The sequence below is a fragment of the Acanthochromis polyacanthus genome, chromosome 22 (genome assembly GCF_021347895.1).
Source record: "Acanthochromis polyacanthus isolate Apoly-LR-REF ecotype Palm Island chromosome 22, KAUST_Apoly_ChrSc, whole genome shotgun sequence".
NCBI lineage: Eukaryota > Metazoa > Chordata > Actinopteri > Pomacentridae > Acanthochromis > Acanthochromis polyacanthus.
Genome location: NC_067134.1, coordinates 13,243,066 through 13,266,099, shown reverse-complemented (window position 1 = coordinate 13,266,099; position 23,034 = coordinate 13,243,066). Strand labels below are relative to the sequence as shown.

Below are 23,034 nucleotides of genomic sequence, written 5' to 3'. Positions count from 1 at the left end.
GACAATTCCATGTTCTCCATGAAAGCTCCCACTTTCATTCATGTGCTAACATAACTGCACAAGGGTTTTCTAATCATCAATGAGCCTTTCAACAGCATTAGCTAACACAATGTAGCATTAGAACACAGGAGTGATGGTTGCTGGAAATGTTCCTCTGTACCCTTATGGAGATATTCCATTAAAAATCAGCCGTTTCCAGCTACAATAGTCATTTACCACATTAACAAGGTCTAGACTGGATTTATCATTTATTTAATGCTATCTTCATTGAAAAAACTGATTTCAAGAAAAAGGACATTTCTAAGAGACCTCAAACTTTTGAACAGTAGTGCATATTTATATAATGTCATATTTTTTAAATTAGTCATGTAAGATGAGATAATATTGATGATAGCTCGTGTCCTTGTTCCTCTTTTAGCACACATCACACAGTATTACAATAATTAAGAACATTCAATCATCAAATACAATCATTTTCATAACAAGCTGCTGTGGAGGCAAAACCTTTTTGTTCTTTGCAATAAATCTTTTGTTCTTTTATTCAGAACTCTGAAGGTACAGGTGACACAGAGTGCAAAGCAGTCTATGTGTCAAGTCAAACTGGAAGGAGCTGAAAACTCAAAGGAGAAGCATTTACGCACAGGTCCTACACTCAGCTGGGGCGGAAACAATCTGCGGCTGCAGGTTTGCCACCGGCGGCAAAAAAGGGGACACACGCAGCACTGAGGAGGAACTGAGAATGAATGACCGAGTTCAAACAAAGTGGCCGTGAGTTTCTGTTGGGAAAGGATCAAGATCTGCTGCAAACTGTGCAGGATTGCCTTCATCTCCAAAAACCGGGTTGCAGCCGGTAAGAGCAGAATTCTGGAGACTCTAAAAGACTGTTTAAGCTGCCGATGTGTGCCACTGCAGTATGTGTTAGCATTAGCATTAGCCACGGAGTAAACTTTGTCTGTTTCCCAATAATTGCCGCGTGTTTTGTAATTATTCAGTTGAAAATAAGATTGCAGGCTAATTGGTGCTAATTAGAGGGTTCCGGCTAAGACCAGTGAATTCATCCTGTTTGTAATGGTGGGTTTTAACGATGCCCTTTATTTATTTATTGGATCTGGAAAGGATTGCACTTTAAAAGCACTTTATGCACTTTAAATAATTTTAAAACCATGAAGTAAAAAGTATAAAATAGTTTTAAAAAATGCTCAGAGTAATTTGTTAAACTGTGATTCAAAATCAACTCTTTAAAATGCAGATAAATTCATGTGTGGTATAGTATTGGGTTGAATTGTCGCTTCAGTTTATGTGGTGTTGAGGTTGACAAACATAAATTGAGTGGAGTAGCATTTGTCAATGTGGTGAAAATGTCCATGAGGAATGGCTGTTACTATTTGCTGAATACAGTGATGTGAACATTGTCCTTTTGTGTTCTGAAAGCAACTGTCTGATTGATGAGTGGAGTCCTGCTCAAACCCTGGGTAGATGAAACATCCTTTTTCAAGTGGGGAAACTGCACAAACTGTGAGAAAAATCATCAATGAGAATCACCTGTCATTGAAAGTGGGAGGACACTTGACACTATGGGAGAGTGCAAAGAACAGAGAGTGAGAGCTGCCTTTAAACAGAACACTGAGCAGTAAAATACATTCACTAACTTACAGCATGAACAGTTTTCTACCAGCAGTCCTGTCTTGAATCACCTGCAGTAGCATCTTTATGTTCTCTTTATTCTCTTTTTCCATGTCTGTTTTCTGTCTATGTTCCTTATTTTTAACAGTTTAAGTTCATTTGTATCAGTTTTAGGTGAAACTGAAAAGAGCTAAAAGTGAACTATTGAGTTGAAATGTGTCCTCTGTGTTGGCTGATGAACATATGGGACACTCTGACACTTGTGTATAGAGTGGTATCCTAATGAAGATGTGTTTGATGTGACAGGTGATTGGCAGGAGGAGGAGAGTCTGACGGAGGAGCAGAGGAATGTTGGCAGCCATTTAGTCTGAGCTCAACAACGGAGGAAACATGGATTCTTCACAAAAAGTGAGAAACATACCACTGTAACATTATTATCATTCATTTGTTCTTTAAAACGTCTAAAGTTGCTCCAGTTGGTTAGATGGGCCGACCAAAGCCAGGTGACGTTGGCTGGAGAGATGTAGCTCTGCAGAAGCAGCTGTACTGAGGATATAATGGTGGACTGCTAGGAAGCTGCTTGTTTTTTGTTTGAGGCTGAACTAGCTGCTGATCATACTTTCTGAAAATGTCTTACATGGTGATGAAGATAAGTAACGGAAGAAAAGTCTTGTTTTTCAAGCAAGTTGTTCAGGAAGGTAAAGAGCAGCATTTTCTTTGGTCGAGAATAATACTTTTGAGCATTGTGAGTTTACCAGCCTTTTCCTTCTCAAGAAATTCAGACAGTTGAACCCAGAAGTTTACTTACACTGTATAAACGACACATAACCCTTTTTTAATTTACACGATTTGACATTAAATCTGGCAATGCTTCTCCTGTTTTATGTCAGTTAAGATGACCAAAATTATCTTTAAATGCCAGAATAACGAAAGAAAGATTTTTTTTTTTTAGAGAATTTTTATTACTTTCTTCACAATCAGAAGTTTGCATACACTAAGATTGCTATACCTTCAAGATGATGATGTCCTGACTTTGAAAGCTTCCAGAGACCACTGCACACTAAAACACACACTGAGAGACTTCCATCAGTACATCACATGTCCCACGAGACGTGACAAAATCTTTGATCTGTTACAACAATGTGAAAGGTGCTTCTCCTCTGGGTTCCTCTGACCACAACTGCATCCTCCTTATCCCTGTCTACCACTGTACTGAAGCAAGGCAAAGTGCAGAACATCAGAGTGAAAGTTTGTCACACTCTGCAGGGATGTCTGGAGGTTACTGACTGGGACGTGTTTAAGGAGTCCTCAGCTGATATTGATGAACCGACTGATGTTGTGAGCAGCTGGGTCACAGACTGTGAAACCAGTGTTATTCCTGAAAAAACTGTTAAACTGTGTCCAAACACTAAGCCATGGCTTTCTAAGAAGCTTAAAGACCTACTGTACAGAAAGAAAACACTCTTCAGAGAAGGAAATGCACTAAATCTGTATAACCGACAGAAGGAACTAAAGTAGGAGATCAGGACCCACAAAATACAATACAAAGACAAACGAGTGAATGAACATGAACAACCTCAGTTCAGTCTGGGACGGCATGAATCTGATCACTGGGACTAACTAATGTGTCAATGAGAGAGTTCAGCTCAGTGGTTATAATTCTGATTTAGAGCTGGCTCAAAGTCTAAACAGTTTTTATGTCAGGTTTGACTCCCATGATTTTAGGGCTAAACGTGCTGAGACTAAAAACTGTCTCATGTCAGCCTCTCCACAGAATCCCTTTCTTGATGTGGGCAATGTAATCTGGTGTCTCAAACAGTGCAGACCAAAGAAAAGTCCTCTACCTGATTACATCGGTGGCCGTTTATTGAAAACTTTTACTATGTCTGACTAAATGACCAAGATTGCTGCCGATGTCCCTGTCTATCTTATGTTTTTTTAATTTTTTTCTTTAAATGGCTTTCATTAGGAACCGAGCCAGCGAAGCTGGCGAGTCCCTATTGTATTTGCTCCATTTCTTCTTCCTATTATTAGGGATCGAGCCAGCAAAGCTGGCCAGCGGAGCTGGCGAGTCCCTATTGTATTTGCTCCGTTTCTTATTATTATTATTTTACAAGTCCACCACGTTTTGCTTAATTTGACCCCCTAAACGTGCATAACTTTTTATGAAATTTGGCACGCACGTCGGGTCACGCGAAAAATTCGATATTCTGAAAACAAAATCTGCAAAAACTCTATAGCGCCACCTCGGGACACGACAAACGGCAACAAACCTAAAGGCAACACAAAAGGCCGCAGCTCTTCGCACAGGAATGTCGTAGAGACATGCAACCACCACACACGCGTTTGTCTGCTCGAGCTCTACGAAAACCTGTCCGACCGATTTGAGCTATCTTCAATCTAGGGGGCGCTATAACCCCAAATATGAAAACCTTTAAAACATTATCTCCTCTGAAACCATACAGTATTTCAGCTTCATATTTGCACAGATTATAGTGAATATCCAGCCAAACAAAAGTTATCAAAAGAAAAAGGCTAACTTGTCTAGTTTTTGTTTAATAGGCTGTCAAAGTTTGTCTTCACCTGAAACCATGTTTCGCGTCAATTTCGCCCCCTAAACGTGGATGTATTTTGCTGAAATTTCGTACACAGGTGTAGTCTCCTGAAAATTTCAATATTCCGAAAAAAAAATCTGGAAAAACTTTATAGCGCCACCTAGGGACACAAAAAACTGCATAAATCACAAATGGCCTCAGCTCTTCGCACAGGAAAGTCGTAGACACATGCAACCACCACTCACGCGTTCGTCTCCTCCCCCTCTATGAGACCCTGTCCAACTGATTCGAGCTATCTTCAATTTAGGGGGCTGTGATCAAGCGGCTCGAGTGGTGGAAGAACAGCGGTATAAAGGCAGGCGGAGGCAGCATTTGAGTGGTCGACTTCTTTTTAGGGTCCGAGCACCGAGGGTGCGAAGGACAGGCGGTGCCAGGGCACCGACTGTCCAAGGCACCAGCGGTGCCAAGGACCCTATTGAAACCCTAGGGTTTATTATTATTATTATTATTAGGGTCCGAGCACCGAGGGTGCGAAGGACAGGCGGTGCCAGGGCACCGACTGTCCAAGGCACCAGCGGTGCCAAGGACCCTATTGAAACCCTAGGGTTTATTATTATTATTATTATTATTTTATTTTTATTTTTTCTCCCGTAAAGTAAATTGGCTTTTTGGCGGCCTTATCATACTCCAAAACGCGTGAAATTTGGCATGCACATCAGGACTGGCGAAAAATTTGATATTTTATGGGAGTTGCGCATGTGCGTGGCAAAATGGCTCTATAGCGCCACCTGCAAAGTTGAAAAAGTAGTCATTAGCCCAACTGCCACAATGTTTCATGTACAGCTACAATATTTGGTGGGCATATGCAGAACATCCGGACACACCAAAAAGTCAATTACAGCCACGCCCTAAACCCAACAGGAAGTCGGCCATCTTCAATTTGCTGTAAATTTTTCAAACTTAATCGCTCCTCGGGAAATGAGTTGCCTTTTGGGGGCCTTATCATGAACCAAAACGCGTGAAATTTGGCGTGCACATCAGGACTGGCGAAAAATTTGATATTTTATGGGAGTTGCGCATATGTGTGGAAAAATGGCTCTATAGCGCCACCTGCAAAATTGAAAAAGTGGTCATTAGGCCAACTTCCACAATGTTTTATTTACAGCTACAATATTTGGTGGGCATATGCACCACATCAGGACACACCAAAAAGTCAATCACAGCCACACCCTAAACCCAACAGGAAGTCGGCCATCTTGAATTTGCTGTACATTTGTCAAAATTTATAGCTCCTAGTGGATAAGTCTGAGAGAACTGAAATTTGGCCAGTACATGCACCAGACCTTTCTGATGAAAAGTTATCAAAAACTCAACCAGAAGCCAAAAGGTGTGGCCATGGCGGAGCCTCAAACAACTGATCCTTCGCCATGAAACAGGAATTGGTGTCTAATTCTTCTCAACATGCTCCAATCTGCCTGAAACTTTACATGTATGATGACAGTCCTGTCCTGATGTCATCCACATAGGGATATTCATTGACAGTCATAGCGCCACCTTGTGGTTTCAGGAAATAGACATCTTTTACACTTTCATGCCCTATTGTTACCCGGTTGATCATATTCACTTCAAATGCGGTGACAACAGGCTGAACACATTGATGATGCATCCCAGTGAAAATGGTGACTTGTCATCAAAGGGCGTGTCTGTGGCGGCCAAACCAATTTCGATGTTTCGCCATGAAAATTTAACGATTCATATCTCAGCTGAACAACATCCTATCTGCCTCAGACTTCACATGCTGGATACCAGGTCCAGTCTGAACACATCCACACTCATAAATTTTGAAAAAGTCATAGCGCCACCTGTTGGTAATAGTAAGTTTAAGGCCTTATATTTTCAGGTACAATGGCCCCAAACTTGGTGATATCATGCTGGAAATTGGTCAGTCGAGTCTTCACCTCTTGACAATCACACACTGTGAAGGGTGTGACATTTCATGCAACGCTGTTGCCGTAGCAACCAAATATCGCCATGCAAAAACAAAGCCCTTTCTGACAGGTTAGGAATACTCCAATGCTCACAAAAATTACCACACACATCACCATTGACCCAAGGAACAACACCGTATGCATCTCGGCACTGCACACGCTATAGCGCCCCCTACAGTATTTTTAACAAACAGCCCCCCCAGCACGTTTCACCTACATCCATGAAATTTGGGAGGCTTATAGAGCACATCAGGACGCACAAAAAAGCCTCTTGGAGCCATGTCCTAAACCCAACAGGAAGTCGGCCATCTTGGATTAATTGTGAGATTTTTGATGATTTTTCTCATTTTGAGAGTTAATACCTCCTAGGGGATAATTCCAGGAGACCTGAAATTTTGTCAGTCCACACAGCAGGACTTGGTTTGGAAAAGTTATCAAAAGTTTAACCAGAAGCCAAATGGCGTGGCCATGGCGACCATTAGAGTTTTGATGCTTCGCCATGAAACAACAACTGCTGTATAACTCTCCTCTGCATGCTCCAATCTGCCTCAAACTTTCCATGTGTGATCACAATCCAATCCTGATCCCATCTACAGGCCAACAGACACTCTCAGTTGCAGCGCCACCTGTTGGAGGGACAATAAATGCTGTATAACTGGCCTCTACATGATCAAATCAGCCTGAAACTTTTCATGAGTGATCAGAGTCCAGCCCTCATCACATCCACTGTTTGAAATACACTCTGAGTTACAGCGCCACCTGGTGGTGGATGGGCAGGAAATGCTGTATAACTAGTCTGAACATGCTCCAATCTGGCTGAAATTTTACGTGTGATTAAACTCTGGTCCAGATGTGATTCAGAGGCCAGCACACACTCTCAGTCACAGCGCCACCTGGTGGACGTGCATGGATTCGCCGACCAGCGTGGATGCGAGGACCCGTCCATCGCTGCTTGCAGCTTTAATTATTTTTTTATTTTTTATTTTTTTTCTCCCGTAAAGTAAATTGGCTTTTTGGCGGCCTTATCATACTCCAAAACGCGTGAAATTTGGCATGCACATCAGGACTGGCGAAAAATTTGATATTTTATGGGAGTTGCGCATGTGCGTGGCAAAATGGCTCTATAGCGCCACCTGCAAAGTTGAAAAAGTAGTCATTAGGCCAACTGCCACAATGTTTCATGTACAGCTACAATATTTGGTGGGCATATGCAGAACATCCGGACACACCAAAAAGTCAATTACAGCCACGCCCTAAACCCAACAGGAAGTCGGCCATCTTCAATTTGCTGTAAATTTTTCAAACTTAATCGCTCCTCGGGAAATGAGTTGCCTTTTTGGGGGCCTTATCATATTCCAAAACGCGGGAAATTTGGCGTGCACATCAGGACTGGCGAAAAATTTGATATTTTATGGGAGTTGCGCATATGTGTGGAAAAATGGCTCTATAGCGCCACCTGCAAAATTGAAAAAGTGGTCATTAGGCCAACTTCCACAATGTTTTATTTACAGCTACAATATTTGGTGGGCATATGCACCACATCAGGACACACCAAAAAGTCAATCACAGCCACACCCTAAACCCAACAGGAAGTCGGCCATCTTGAATTTGCTGTACATTTGTCAAAATTTATAGCTCCTAGTGGATAAGTCTGAGAGAACTGAAATTTGGCCAGTACATGCACCAGACCTTTCTGATGAAAAGTTATCAAAAACTCAACCAGAAGCCAAAAGGTGTGGCCATGGCGGAGCCTCAAACAACTGATCCTTCGCCATGAAACAGGAATTGGTGTCTAATTCTTCTCAACATGCTCCAATCTGCCTGAAACTTTACATGTATGATGACAGTCCTGTCCTGATGTCATCCACATAGGGATATTCATTGACAGTCATAGCGCCACCTTGTGGTCTCAGGAAATAGACATCTTTTACACTTTCATGCCCTATTGTTACCCGGTTGATCGTATTTACTTTAAATGCAGTGACAACAGCCTAAACACATTGATGATGCATCCCAGTGAAAATGGTGACTTGTCATCAAAGGGCGTGTCTGTGGTGGCCAAACCAATTTCCATGTTTCGCCATGAAAATTTAACGATTCATATCTCAGCTGAACAACATCCTATCTGCCTCAGACTTCACAAGCTGGATACCAGGTCCAGTCTGAACACATCCACACTCATAAATTTTGAAAAAGTCATAGCGCCACCTGTTGGTAATAGTAAGTTTAAGGCCTTATATTTTCAGGTACAATGGCCCCAAACTTGGTGATATCATGCTGGAAATTGGTCAGTCGAGTCTTCACCTCTTGACAATCACACACTGTGAAGGGTGTGACATTTCATGCAACGCTTGTTGCCGTAGCAACCAAATATCGCCATGAAAAACAAAGCCCTTTCTGACAGGTTAGGAATACTCCAATGCTCACAAAAATTACCACACACATCACCATTGACCCAAGGAACAACACCGTATGCATCTCGGCACTGCACATGCTATAGCGCCCCCTACAGTATTTTTAACAAACAGCCCCCCCAGCACGTTTCACCTACATCCATGAAATTTGGGAGGCTTATAGAGCACATCAGGACGCACAAAAAAGCCTCTTGGAGCCATGTCCTAAACCCAACAGGAAGTCGGCCATCTTGGATTAATTGTGAGATTTTTGATGATTTTTCTCATTTTTGAGAGTTGATACCTCCTGGGGGATAATTCCAGGAGACCTGAAATTTTTTCAGTCCACACAGCAGGACTTGGTGATGAAAAGTTATCAAAAGTTTAACCAGAAGCCAAATGGCGTGGCCATGGCGACCATTAGAGTTTTGATGCTTCGCCAAGAAACATCAACTGCTGTATAACTCTCCTCTGCATGCTCCAATCTGCCTCAAACTTTCCATGTGTGATCACAATCCAATCCTGATCACATCTACAGGCCAACAGACACTCTCAGTTGCAGCGCCACCTGTTGGAGGGACAATAAATGCTGTATAACTGGACTCTACATGGTCAAATCAGCCTGAAACTTTACATGAGTGATCAGAGTCCAACCCTCATCACATCCAGTGTTTGAAATACACTCTGAGTTACAGCGCCACCTGGTGGTGGATGGGCTGGAAATGCTATATAACTAGTCTGAACATGCTCCAATCTGGCTGAAATTTTACGTGTGATTAAACTCTGGTCCAGATGTGATTCAGAGGCCGGCACACACTCTCAGTCACAGCGCCACCTGGTGAACGTGCATGGATTCGCCGACCAGCGTGGATGCGAGGACCCGTCCATCGCTGCTTGCAGCTTTAATCTTTTTTTGTTCTTTATTTTCCAAATGTGCAAAAATACAAAGTAATCAAAGTGCAAGTGCAAAAAAGTGCCAATGTCGTAAGGTGCGTTGGAGGTTAGGAGCAGTGGCTTCTCCAGCAGCAGACCACAACAGAACAGCCCCGACTGAGGGGAAAAGCCTCCTCTAATACTGGTCTGCTCAACAGGAATAAACCAATAAAACTGTGCAGGTAGATTGTGTTAACCTTAGCTATTAAACCTAAGTTAAAAACTCTCCAACATAAACCATAACCCAGAATAAAGTAAACAAAAAATAACTAATGCAAACTAACCCAACTAAAACCACCAAACTTAATCCAACAACAAAATATAAAGTTAAAACTATTGCAGCCACCCCTTCCGTATCCCTCCCCTTGGTTCAGCCCGGAACTGTCTTTTGGGCGTCTGGCTCCCCGGGGACTCTTTTGGCCAGACGCACCTGGACACAAGAGGAAACGGTAGGTTAACTGCACATACCACTCACATACCCACCCCTCCACAACACTCAATACATTCACCGCATGCACACCACACTAATGAGAACAACCAATTTAAAACTATCTCACAATATTGTACATTCCAATCTCAATTGTTATGTTGCCTCCGCAGACCCGGCCGCCGCCATCACCAGAGATGACGCCACCGGACCGGACCCACGGGCAACCTCAATAAAAATGTTTGATAATAAAATATTTAAAACCGACAATCGTGTACAAATTATTTATTTACCAATTAGCCTTCTCAAAGTGTTGGGTGCATTAAAACGCTAAGTGAATATATAAAGTGTCGTGTGCAAGGTGCAAACATACGTGACGGACAGCCCTGTTCGTCACAGGGGCGCTATAACCCAAAATATGAAAAGCCTTTAAAGATTATCTCCTCCGACACCGTACAATATTCCGGCTTCATATTTGGACAGGTTATAGTGAATATCCAGCCAAACAAAAGTTATCAAAAGAAAAAGGCTAACTTGTCTAGTTTTTCTTTTATAAGCTGTCAAAGTTTGTCTTCACCTGAAACCATGTTTCGCTTCAATTTCAACCCCTAAACGTTCATGTATTTTGCTGAAATTTGGTACGCAGGTGCAGTCCCCTGAAAATTTCAATATTCTGCAAAAAATATCTTGAAAAACTTTGTAGTGCCACCTAGGGACACAAATACTGCAAAAATCACAAATGGCCTCAGCTCTTCGCACAGGAATGTCGTAGAGACATGCAACCACCACTCACGCGTTACGACTCGAGCTCTATGAAAACCTGTCGATGAATTTGAGTTATCTTCAATCTAGGGGGCGCTATAACCTGAAATATGCAAACCATTTAAACAACTGAAAAAGGTATCTTCAAAAACTCCATAGCCACCTAAGGACACAAAAACCTTCAAAGACACAAAAGGCCAACACAAAAGGCCTCAGCTCTCCGCACAAGAATGTCGTAGAGACATGCAACCACCACTCACGCGTTCGTCCACTCGAACTCTACGACAACTTGTCTGATCGATTTGAGCCATCTTCAATCTCGGGGGCGCTATAATCCAAAATATTAAAACATTTTAAAGATTATCTCCTCCGAAACCGTACAATATTCTGGCTTCATATTTGGACAGATCATGGTGAATATCCAGCCAAAGAAAATTTATCAGAAGAAAAAGGCTAACTTGTCCAGTTTTTTTTTATAAGCTGTCAAAGTTTGTCTTCACCTGAAACCATGTTTCGCTTAATTTGACCCCATAAACATGCATAACTTTATATGAAATTTGGCACGCACGTTTGCCCGCTCGAGCTCTACGAAAACCTGTTCAACCGATTTGAGCTATCTTCAATCTAGGTGGCGCTATAACCCAAAATATGAAAACCCTTTAAAGATTATCTCCTCCAAAACCGTACAATATTCCAGCAGAGGAACTCCTCTGGCTTTCATCTTTGGTCACGGACGGCACTTGCTTGCTGACAGCGTGGGGGGGCGGGGCGAGGTCCCACCCAATGCTGCTTGCAGCTTTAATTTTGCTTGTAATTGTTTTACTGTGTTTTTTACATTTTTAAAACATTTCCTTTAATCGTTGCTATTGCTTTTACTGTTTTGTTGCTTTTGTTGTTTGATGGTGAACGCTTGTGTAACTGCTGCACAACAAATTTCCCGGGTCGTTGGGGTCAAATCCAGAATTCAGTGGCAGAATTACAGATCTTTTCTGGACTGGTATCAACATCTGATCCCAGAGGAGAAACTAGAAAGTGTTGGTGGTCTGAATTGACCCTGCTGCCATTAAGACCTAAAATCTGGACATTGATGTTGTATGCTTTTCATATTGTACATTTCTCCAGTAATGTAACTTAACGGAAAGTCTGGGGATCAAGAGATCCTGGTGGTACAATCCCATCAGTCCCAGCTCTGCTTTGCTTTTCACGGTGATCGACAGATTTTACGACCCAATATTCTAAAACTACCGTGCAGAAAGCTGAAAACTATGGGCCTGTGAAAATAGTTTTGTTGACATTGTGAGTGTGCTGTTGACACATTTCTAGGTTTCTAATGACAAAGCTGCTAGCATGTCTGCAGATTCTTGATCTTGTTTCAGCCTCATGTTCAACTACATGGAATTGAGACTTTTAGGATCATTTTTTTCATGACTGCTCTTCCATCACTGCCTCTGTTTTTATCTTTGTCTTTTGCTACAGAAATGTAAACACAGCAATGGAATGAGATGTGGGACCTCTGAGGTGGATAAGGATGGTTCGGCAACAACAGCAAAAAGAGATAAATCACTCAGTTGTGAGCAATGTGGCAAGACTTTCATCACAGCAACAAAGCTAAGAATTCACAAACGTATTCACACTGTGGAGAAACCATTCAGGTGTGATCAGTGTGGAAAGGTTTTTACTGACAAGAGTAATCTAGCAAAACATCAACTCATTCACAGTGGAGTGAAACCATTCAGCTGTGATCAGTGTGGACAGGGTTTTACTCACAAGAATAATCTAGCAAAACATCAACTCATTCACAGTGGAGTTAAACCATTCACCTGTGATCAGTGTGGAAAGGCTTTTACTCGGAGGAGTCACTTAAAAAGACATCAACTCATTCACAGTGGAGTTAAACCATTCAACTGTGATCAGTGTGGAAAGGCTTTTACTCGCGTGCTCTCTTTGAAATCCCACCAACTCATTCACAGTAGAGTGAAATTGTTTGGCTGTGATCAGTGTGGAAAGGCTTTTACTCACGTGCTCTCTTTGAAATCCCACCAACTCATTCACAGTGGAGTTAAACCATTCAGCTGTGATCAGTGTGGAAAGGCTTTTACTCACGTGCTCTCTTTGAAATCCCACCAACTCATTCACAGTGGAGTTAAACCATTCAGCTGTGATCAGTGTGGAAAGGCTTTTACTCACAAGTGTACATTAAAAACTCATCAACTCATTCACAGTGGAGTTAAACCATTCAGCTGTGATCAGTGTGGAAAGGCTTTTTCTCAGAAGAGTACGTTAAAAAATCATCAACTCATTCACAGTGGAGTTAAACCATTCAACTGCGATCAGTGTGTGAAAACCTTTACTCAACATGAACAGTTGTCGATCCATCAATGCCCCCATTCTGGTAGAAAGCGGTACCACTGTGACTCCTGTGAAAAAACTTTCAGCTCCCAACAGACCTTAAAATATCACCAACGCATCCACACTGGACATGATGTGTACGTATGTGATCACTGTGGCAAACCATTTCTATTGTACTCACAGTTAAAAGCTCATGAAGTGACCCACACTGGGGTTAAACCATACATTTGTGACCAGTGTGGGAAACGCTACAGCTACACTGCATGCCTCAAAGTTCACCAACGTGTCCACACTGGGGAGAGACCATACAGATGTGACAAGTGTAAGAAGACTTTTACAACTTTGGGTTCCCTGAAACGACACCAGCAGATCCACACCAGAAAGAAAGCATTCAATCAGTGTCACAGTGAGGTATGTAAAGACTGGTCTCAGTCACAGTGTACACACAATTATGTATTGAATAATTTTGGATATTGATGCAAAATAGTTTCAAAACTGTTTTGAACAACTGTGGTCAGTTGAATTCTGTTAACACATTATCAGCTATCGTTCAGTCTAACCTGTATTCGTTTTGACACAGAAATCTGGTCCAGGTTAATCTGGGGATGTAGGTAAGATTAGGAATTCTGATGTAATCAGACAATTGAATGTTAAATTCCAACAGGTAAAAGTGTCTTCAGATGTCATTTGGGGTGCTCTCTATCTCAGGCAAGGCATCAGTTCTTCAATGCTGCAGGAAACACTGACGTTCTCTGTGTTTGTGTGTTTGTTTTCCAAGCAGAATGGAACGGATGGACAAAACTCTCAGACTTGTCAGCACTCTGCCAATGGTGAACAGTGCTGCTTTGACCAGTCTGGACCAACGTCCAACCAACAAGGAACCCTACAACGACACCAGCGTATGCACACTGGGCACAGACTGAACCCCTGCCAAGAAGATTTCTCCATGCAGGGTTCAGTAAAAGTTCATGAAGTCCTCCACAAACTTAAAGTCCTTGAGATCCGGCTTCACAGAATTCAGGTCTAATTTCTTTGTTTTGTGTCTTCGTTGCTTCGTTGCAAAATCCATTAAGAGGAAAGCTGTCATTAACAGACGTGACTGTAAATTAATTAAACCCTTCAAAGTGGTTACTCAGTTAAATGAATTATCAGTGGTAGAGGGATAGACGTCTGGATGGAGGCAGTGAGCAGCAGGGCGAATTTCCTCAATTACCACCTTAATGGTTCCTCAGATCCCTCTGGGCTGCAGGAACCTGTTAGATGCAGAGCTGGTTTAGTGATTCTCTGATGATGAAGCATAATTAATTGAGGAGATTACTGGCCTTAGGATTCCTGTCTGTCAGTCTGTAAATATAAAAACATGAAGTGTTCTATGAAAAGTCCAATCTTTGAAAGCTGACATGTAGTTCAGAATCATTTCTTTGTAAATTAGCTGCATCCAGTCATTACCATGACACTGGCAGTGATTCTCTGATGGTTAATCATAATTTAGGAGATTACTGGCCTTAGGATTCCTATCCATCCATCCATCCATCCATCCATCCATCCATCCATCCATCCATCCATCCATCCATCCATCCATCCATCCATCCATCCATCCATCCATCCATCCATCCATCCATCCATCCATCCATCCATCCATCCATAGCTACAACATCTGCACCTCTGCTTCTGTGTGAAGTAGTCATTACAGGAGAGAAAGTGTAGAAAATCTGACAGATTTTGTCAAGTGGTCCAGAAAAATCTGACTACCCCTACAACTTCTCTCCTGTAATGATAGTAATAAGTAATACATAGTTGATACTTCACACAGCAGTAGCAGAGGTGCAGATGCTGTAGCTGAGAAAGTTTGGAGGTTGCCACTTCTTGCATTCCAAAAATAGTAGGGGAGTCAGATTTTGTCAAGTGGCCCAGAAAAATCTGACTCCAGATTTTATTTCATATCATACAATCTGCACTTTTAACTCAACCTGCATATTTCTGTTAAAGTCCTAGTTTTGAAATAGTCTCTCTGTTCTTAATCTGCCATACTGTGATCATTTAGCCCCTTATTTCATTATTCTGTTCTTGCAGACTGTAATTTACGAGTTGTTTTTTTTTAAACTTGTGATTTGGTGTTTTAGCTGTTGTAGCAAATAATTTCCCAGGTGTGTGATAAATAAAGAATTTCAATTCTATTATATTGTTAACTGGCCCTATAAAAATAACAACAATAACAAATTACTTTATACTAAAACTAGAACTATACTTATATTAAAGACTTTATACATAAATACCAGACATATTTTGATGCCATATCTTGCATTCTTAGGGGAGTCCGATTTTAAGTAAGGAGATATGAAGTTTGTGTTTAGTTTTATGATTGTACTAAAATAAATGACTCTTGAAGACCTCAAAGTGATTCTTAGTGCATTATTTCACAAATGTATTGGATGTCCAAAAACTTTTCTCCACTGCTGTATTTAACAACAGTCTGATCTGCTGATGTTAGCAAGACAAACAAGTGAAGGTTTCAGGCTTTTATCTAGAATTGTTCTTGAGATATTCATCTTCAAACAGCCTCAAATTTCAGTGTGACAAAATAAAAACGAGTGAAACTGGGTCTGCAGTCCACTGAAAAACCTCTAAGAAAGTGTCTGACATACTGAGCTAATATTTCATAGATAGCATTGTAAATCTCCACAGTTTATGATTTTAAAAAGTTTTTTTGGGAGATGGTCAATGATTTGAAACAGAGTTTGTCCCCTAGAGGACAAATGGCACAATCACAGAATGAGGGTATGTTTTGAAAAAATATCATTCAAAATTAGTCCAGAGTAGTGACTATAATTTGAATTTTAATACACTTAACCAAGTGCTATAGGTGGAAAAAAAACATGTTTACACAGCATGATGTTGCTTTGTGATGTTGCAACTGACATGCTGATTTCAAAATGGAAGCATTTTAATTTCTAATGCTCTCATAGAAGATGACTGGTCAAGTAAAATTGACTCCTGTGACTCTGATGTCATGCAGAGTCTTTATGCTATGATGTGGAAAGGGTGAAAGAAGACAGACTGGACATTTCTGAGTGAAACTGAACAGGGCATGTACTGATTCATAAAAAACAAGTGTAGTATTATCTTTAATCAAGCCTTACATAGTATTTACTAGCTGAAGTACTTCGGTTTTGAACACAAGAATTACTTGTCAAGACGACGTTGACTGGAGCTCTGCTACAGAAAGGCAGTTCATTTTCTGCTGGGGTTCATAACATACAAGATTTCTCAAATCTACAGAGATGTTTTTGATTTGAAATTAGGGTTACCTTAAATTAATAATATATATTTTTGACACTATCTCTAAAAAACTCTAAAAAAGCTTCAGGTGTTGCTGCTGGAAAAGAGCCTGCAGTCACATGGTGGGACATGTGAACATAGTTCAAGGAAGCGAGGCTGGGAGCAAGAGCCCAAACAGAGGAGGTAAAAGAAAAGGTCAAACTACAGGTATGTAGAACATGTTTTAATGTCAATCCAATTATGTCTGACTATTTGCTGAGTCAGTGAAAGTTATCTTATAGAGCAATGTTTGTATTATTTCAATACTGAGATATTGTTGCAGTGTCATTTGTCATTTGTTTCCATTTGGATGTATTGTACAGTTAGATTCTATTGAGTTTCCATACCACATTACATTGCTGTTAAGGTGTCTGAATAATTCAGTGAGGGTTTGGTCATGTACTACTATAAGGCCGTGCATAAAAAGAAAATCGAGCCTGTTACAGTGTTGCTCTAGTCCCCTCTGTTAAATGGCATCAAAACAATGGTCAACGTGAACAAATCATGAGTGTTGACATTGACTCACAACAGTACCTCTCAACTGTTCTAATTTTGATCTGTTTAGGAGAACAATGTGATGAGTGCACCGAGAGATCCAATACAGGGAGCTTTCCTTTTTCAAAGATCATTAGAAGGACAGAAGACAAAGTAAGTTTCAGCAAACAGCTTTTTATTTTCTAATGAGCCAATCTATAGTATTTAAAGTGCAGAGTTATTTGTGTTAGATTTGAACAAAATTCTTCCAACAGTGTAAGGACTTAGTCTTTCTACTTTCATTTGCAATTGTTCTAGAAACCTATCATCTGGGTCAGGTGGTCACTCTGCAGCACAAGGAGTACTATCCAGTGATGTGCAGATGATACCTCAGTGTGCGTGTCACACATTCCCCCTACTGTGTCGACGCTGTATCACGCTGTATTGGTATGTGTATGGGTTCCATCTAGTGGTTAAAAAAATGTACTGCAGCATATAACTAAAGGCACACTTGTAATGAGTTTCCATAACATTAAACCTTTTTTTTCAGAAAGAGAAGTTTTTGAAGCATGTTTGGGCTCAAACGATTTCTTCTCTTGGATGCAATTTCTCCAGCTTTGGAGAAAATTCGTTCACAAGGAGCTGATGAGGCTGGAGTAGACAGATATTTTTGGGACAGTTTGAATAAGTGTGGGTAGGTATTCTTTTGAGATTTCCAGTATTCCAGTGGATCTTCGGTTCTGGGAATGTTTGCTGATGAAAGGTATCTTTGTACTTCTATCATGGCATCAGCCACAACACTTGTACTTGTTCGAGTACGGGCCACCTCCATGTCCAGCTGTTGCCACAGGTTGTCTGTAAAACAAGACATGATTAGCTTCAAATGTAAATATATCACCCTGAAAACATTTTGAATAAATAAATACACACCTGACATAGAAGATGCTGGCAAATGAGATGAGGGGCCAGGCTGATCTTCCTGTGGTGCCGAAGGTGGCCCAGAAATTCTCATCTCTGCAGCACATTCAGATTTTAGTTTCTTCACAGCATCATTTATTTTGGTCCCATTTAAGAATCCAAGGGCTTTAAATCGTGGATCTAATAAGGTTGCCAGAGACAGATGACTGGAAGATTCATAATTGTTCAAGGTTTCGGTTACTCTTTTGTCGAGTTCATGACGCAGTTTTTTTCCAACTGATGTTTCCAGAGATGGAGCACATTTTTGCATTGTATGATGAAGCATTTTCATCATCGGGATTATTTTGCTCCCACTCACTCGCTTCTCCTCTGAAAGCTCCACAGTAGCAGCATTAAAAGGGGCAAGCACAATCAGGACTTCTGCAATGATGTCATGCTCCTCTCCAGTAAGTGCAGGCAATGGTGTTTTTAAAGATGCCAGACTCACCCAAACAGGCTCTTTTTGGCTTGCTATTCTTGACAGCATTTGGTATGTGCTGTTCCAGCGTGTAGGAACTTCATTTATGAGTTTCAGAATTGGTTTTTGCATTTGTTGCTGCACGTGACTCAGCTTTTCCTTGGCAAGAGTGCTGGAACGAAAATAGGTGACGATGTTTTTGGTTTTATGTCGGATATCAGTTAGGTCTGACACTTGATCGCAAGATTTTTTAACAATCAAATTTAAAGTATGTGCGATGCAAGGACTATGCCCGATTTTTAATAGTCTTGCAGACGCGATCATATTTGCCCCGGCATCAGTTACAAAGCGTGCAACCTTCCCTGTGATGGCCCAGCTGTCAATCAGATCTTGTGTGACCTAAAAAAATACAGAAATATAAAATAAGTCTATGAGTATATGACAAGTACATGACATCAACAGATACCATTATTAATATTTTCAAAAAACCTACCTCAGCAATATTCTCTGCTGTGTGGCTCTTGGGAAAATATTTAACTCCCAGCACAGTGGTGCACATTTTATTTTCAGTGTCAAAGAAGTGGCCAGTCACAGCCAAGTAGGCCTCCATGTTTACTGAAGTCCACATATCTGCTGTAAGGCTGATTGCATTGTTGGAGTGTAATTTTTCCTTAATGTTCTGGGTTTCTGCTGCATATCTCTCAGAAACCATTTCCTTTAGAGCCTGTAAAGTAGAAGAAAATCTTCAAACAATAATAATTGAAACTCCTAATGATAAGTGCAATTTCTGACATATAGTACCTTTCTTATTAGCAAACCACCAATAATTTCTCTACCAGAGTCTATTACAGATCCAGAATTCCATTGAAATATTGTCAATATAATATTATGGAAATATAGTACAGTACCTTTCTGGTTGGTATTGCGTATGATGGCTCAAGAGTCTGGAGCATCTCCCTGAATCCCTCGTCCTCAACGATGCTTAAAGGTTGGCAATCTTTGATTATCATATTTATAATGCATCGATTGAGGGCCTGTTTTCTAGAGGCTTGAAGTAAAAAAAAAAACAGTTTGATTTAGAATGTAATTAGCCTCCATAATAATTAGTGATAGATTACAAAATAATAATCCACCAGTATCCATTCCTGGTGTATTGTCTTCTCTTTCATGACAAGCTTTATAATGCCGTAGCATTGATGATGTGTTTCGGGTTGCATAAGACAACTCCGTTGAACACAGACGGCATTTAACCTGTGGATCATAAAAATATACACTACAGATTTTGTCAGCCATTTAAATTGGAACGAAGTACAAAGAAATTACCTTATCAGGTGATATAAGGTCAAAATGATCCCACACGGCAGAGTACTTTCTCTTTCTCGGAGGTTCCATAGCAATGAACAGCGTCGAAGCAACAAGTGAGTCGATGGGTGCTGGACTTCCTCAAGTAGAACTGGCGCCTCGAGGACACGTGATACAACATGATACAATACGACACAGTTACTGTGTCGGTCACGTGACTTTTCTTAAAGCGATACGCTCAGTGATACAGCTCGGCTGAGGTATTGCTTTCAGTGCATGATACGTGAATCGGTGCCTCGGCTCGTTCAGACCAACACTAGTACTATCCCACATTGGATCTGATGTTAATATTTCCCTTAGACATGGTAAATTGACTGACTGGCTGATATTGTAGAGTTAGTAAATATAGGCAGTTAACAAAAGGAAATGAATGCTACTTTGTGGAGGTACCAGAATTTGGCCATTTAACAAAAAAATCTAATGCTAATATTCTTTTATTTCACCAGACTATTGTTTACACTTCAATGAATGATGCTGTTGTACATGTATAGTAATTTTTATTCATCTTCATGCATACAGTGTTTGTGTACAGTATGCGTGATATTTTAAAAATATATATATTAACAAGGCCAACAACAAGTAAAATGTGGTAACTGCAAGCTGTTTCTTCTGAGATCCGTTTATGATGTGCTGTATTGTTTTATGATGACCAATTTTAAGAACTTATTTATTGTGGCCGGGCACTATATAATTACACAATTACATGTAAGTATGAATAGTATATTGCTTTATTTTTTAATAGTATCTTATTTTCATCTCATTTAAAACGGCAGAATTAAATGGAAGAATTCTGGGAGCCCCTGTCTTGCCTTCAGAGTTCAGCAACTGAGGTACATACACATAGCCTTGTAGATGATTTTATTCAATAATAAGCCCCCCAGCAATAAGAAATGTCAGCATTGTGTCATGTTACAGGATTCTGTAACATGACATAATTTTCACAGTGAAAATCAGCTTTTTGTGCAGCCACACTTGATCCTGATTTGAGTCTTTAAGTCCTGTTCTAGTGATGAAATGAGAACTAAAAATCCTGACTGTGAGTTCTTCATTACAAACACACATTATATTATCTGTTTATTTTTCATCTGCTTTATTCTACTCAACATTTAACAGGATTATAAAAAATACATTTAAAGTCTGTCAGGAATCATACAGGTATGAGATCCATGAATCAGGCATAAGAATGGGGCTCTGGCAGAGTGACAGCAAAATAAGGGAACACAGTATGATATTATAACCTGTGATTTAGAATCAAATAATGCTATAACCTGATGAATGTGTGTGAACTACCCAAATGCTTGTTTTTTTTTTTATCTTCTTTAAATTTTGAAACAGTGTCAAAATCAGAAGAGTGCCTCACTGTAAAGTGATGAGATGATTATTTTCAATACTTGTCTTTTATAATCCTGGTTTAGCAGCAACTGAGTCACAGGAGAGTCTCATTGCAATAAAGAGGATTGTTTGATTGTGTTTTGAAGTAACCACATGGGGGCAGCATCTCACTGTGAGCAGTGAGGGCTTTGGTTACCAGAGGAGATTAATGTGGTTAAGGTTTTTATTACTATGAAAATGGGAATGCTTTGAAGGTTTTGATCTCTATGAAATGGAGATGTTTACAGAAGAGTTTGATCACCATGGAAACCAAGAGATTACTAACTTGGTAATGGAGCAAGTAGTCTGGAACTAAGATAAACTTGAATGAAATGCTCACAGTAAAGGTTCATTAGCTCTGTATAGATTTTGGGGGATTTCTTGTAAGTCTGTGTGCATTGTGCAGAAATGTACAGTGTGGGTGTTAGTGAGAGTTAGACGCTGACATCAGCTTCTCCTGTTTCTCCACCTGAAGCCTGTGCTGGGCTGCAGATGAACCAAATACATGAATAGACCGGATGAAAGGGCTAAACAGGCTAAACAGGTGGTTTTGGTTCATCCGGACCACGCGGGGGCCATGAAGTCGGTGGATGGGGGAAGTGCACAAGTGAGGAGGGGGGAGGATGTATGCTGTCATCGTGTATGTAAATTAAAGTGTGCTGTCATCACGTATGTAAATTGAATATGATGTCACCGTATATGCAAATTCTGAAGAGAAGCAGTGATGTTATAAAATGCACCTGTTGGAATATATTTGTTGGGAGTTGTTGTGGGGTAGTCACTTGATGCAAACCAGACAACAGTTCTGAGCATGAGGGATTTTACCACATAACTTTGGACGGGTGATTCAACATGATCTGCAAAGAATATCTGTTCTACTGGGATTATGGACTGAAGGACTGCTCTTACTGCTGTTTGAGGATTCTAAAAATAACACTGACTGAAGGAACATTACTGAACTCCATCATTTCCAAAGGAATGACACCAGAGAGGATTATAACAAAGTTTTTATTGGCCCAAACAACAAAAAAGGACACAAGCAGATCTAAATCTGGACTGAACTCTCTCTGCTTCCCCCTGGAGGCTCCAAGGCTCGTCGTTCTTCAGATGATCAGCCGGATGTGGCCACACCGTCTGCTCTCCCCCTCCAAATTACATAATGTGGGTGATTATTACTCTTCTTCTATGAAAGCATAGTAGCAGTTAGGAATCATGACGAGCCACTGAAATATTAACTAACTATTGATTCATTGTCTGATGATTTAATGGATATTGCTATTTCCCTCCTGAGATATATTTTAATAAAGCATTATCCTGCAATTAAAATCAACAGTTTGGAACTTCTATTTATCCCTATCACAATGGTTAGATATATATTTTCTTGGAGTGTATAAAGTCAGGTTAATGCGTACATCACAACAGTAAAGGTTCTGTAAGGTTACCTAGTCAGTCCACATTTATTCTATTCAACATTCTGAAAGTTTTTACAGAAAGGTTTGTTCATATATCATTTACAGTCTGATTTATGACACTTTTTCCCCATTAAAACAGACTGAAATGCACAAAATGAGACATAAAATGAAAAAGAAAAACCTTAAACAGATGCAAAATGTCCAAAATGATACAAAAAATGATCTAAATGAGACACAAAATGTCCACAATGGAACAAAAAACTTTAAAAGCACGAAAAATGAGGAGTAAAAACAATCCTAAAGATAAAAAGTGACCAAGGTTAGAGACCAAATGATGAAAATGAGCCTCAATGAGACACAAAATGACAAAATTCAACAAAAACAGCCTTTAAGTAAAAAAAATGGAACAAAAACAAAAAGATGAAAAATGACAACATTTTATTCACTAAACAACCCTAAGCAGCAAACTGATTAAAATAAGGCACAAAATGAGCAAATGTTAGCTTGTCAGTGTTGTGAAAACTTCAGTCTAACATGTCAGTGTGTAGTTTGATATCTGGAGCTGAGTTGCAGCTCGTTGTCTGGACTTCTGTCTTACCTGAATGTTTCCTATCTGGCTGAGGAGGCTTCATTTTTCTGTCACAGTCTTTGCTCACAATGTCTTCACAAGTTTCACACTTGAAATCTTCACC

General features: G+C 40.3%; 1 protein-coding gene across 9 annotated transcripts; it reads left to right on the top strand.

The window, feature by feature from the left end:
- The first annotated feature begins 529 nt into the window (after nt 1-529).
- LOC127532118 (gastrula zinc finger protein XlCGF26.1-like) lies at nt 530-22,256 on the top strand. Of its 9 annotated transcripts, none has more exons than XM_051943078.1 (7): nt 530-850; nt 1,432-1,515; nt 1,930-2,031; nt 12,158-13,441; nt 13,809-14,051; nt 16,914-16,996; nt 17,141-17,360. In XM_051943078.1, exons 3-7 carry the CDS (start codon nt 2,014-2,016, stop codon nt 17,319-17,321), a joined length of 1,809 nt encoding a protein of 602 aa, XP_051799038.1. In that variant the 5' UTR covers nt 530-850; nt 1,432-1,515; nt 1,930-2,013; the 3' UTR covers nt 17,322-17,360. The 9 variants fall into 9 exon arrangements, 8 of the variants coding, with proteins under 8 accessions (XP_051799038.1, XP_051799036.1, XP_051799037.1 ...); XM_051943076.1 differs by having other exon boundaries at nt 531-850; nt 1,432-1,598; XM_051943080.1 differs by adding an exon at nt 17,373-22,256 and having other exon boundaries at nt 532-850; nt 1,432-2,031; nt 17,141-17,269.
- Nucleotides 22,257-23,034: the final 778 nt, after the last annotated feature.

What these genes read in the sequence shown, in the direction of transcription:
- LOC127532118 (XM_051943078.1), top strand. An exon ending in TCCGGCTTCACAGAATTCAG is followed by an intron (nt 14,052 to 16,913) that starts GTCTAATTTCTT and finishes TGATCTGTTTAG; the next exon opens with GAGAACAATGTGATGAGTGC. An exon ending in TTAGAAGGACAGAAGACAAA is followed by an intron (nt 16,997 to 17,140) that starts GTAAGTTTCAGC and finishes CAATTGTTCTAG; the next exon opens with AAACCTATCATCTGGGTCAG.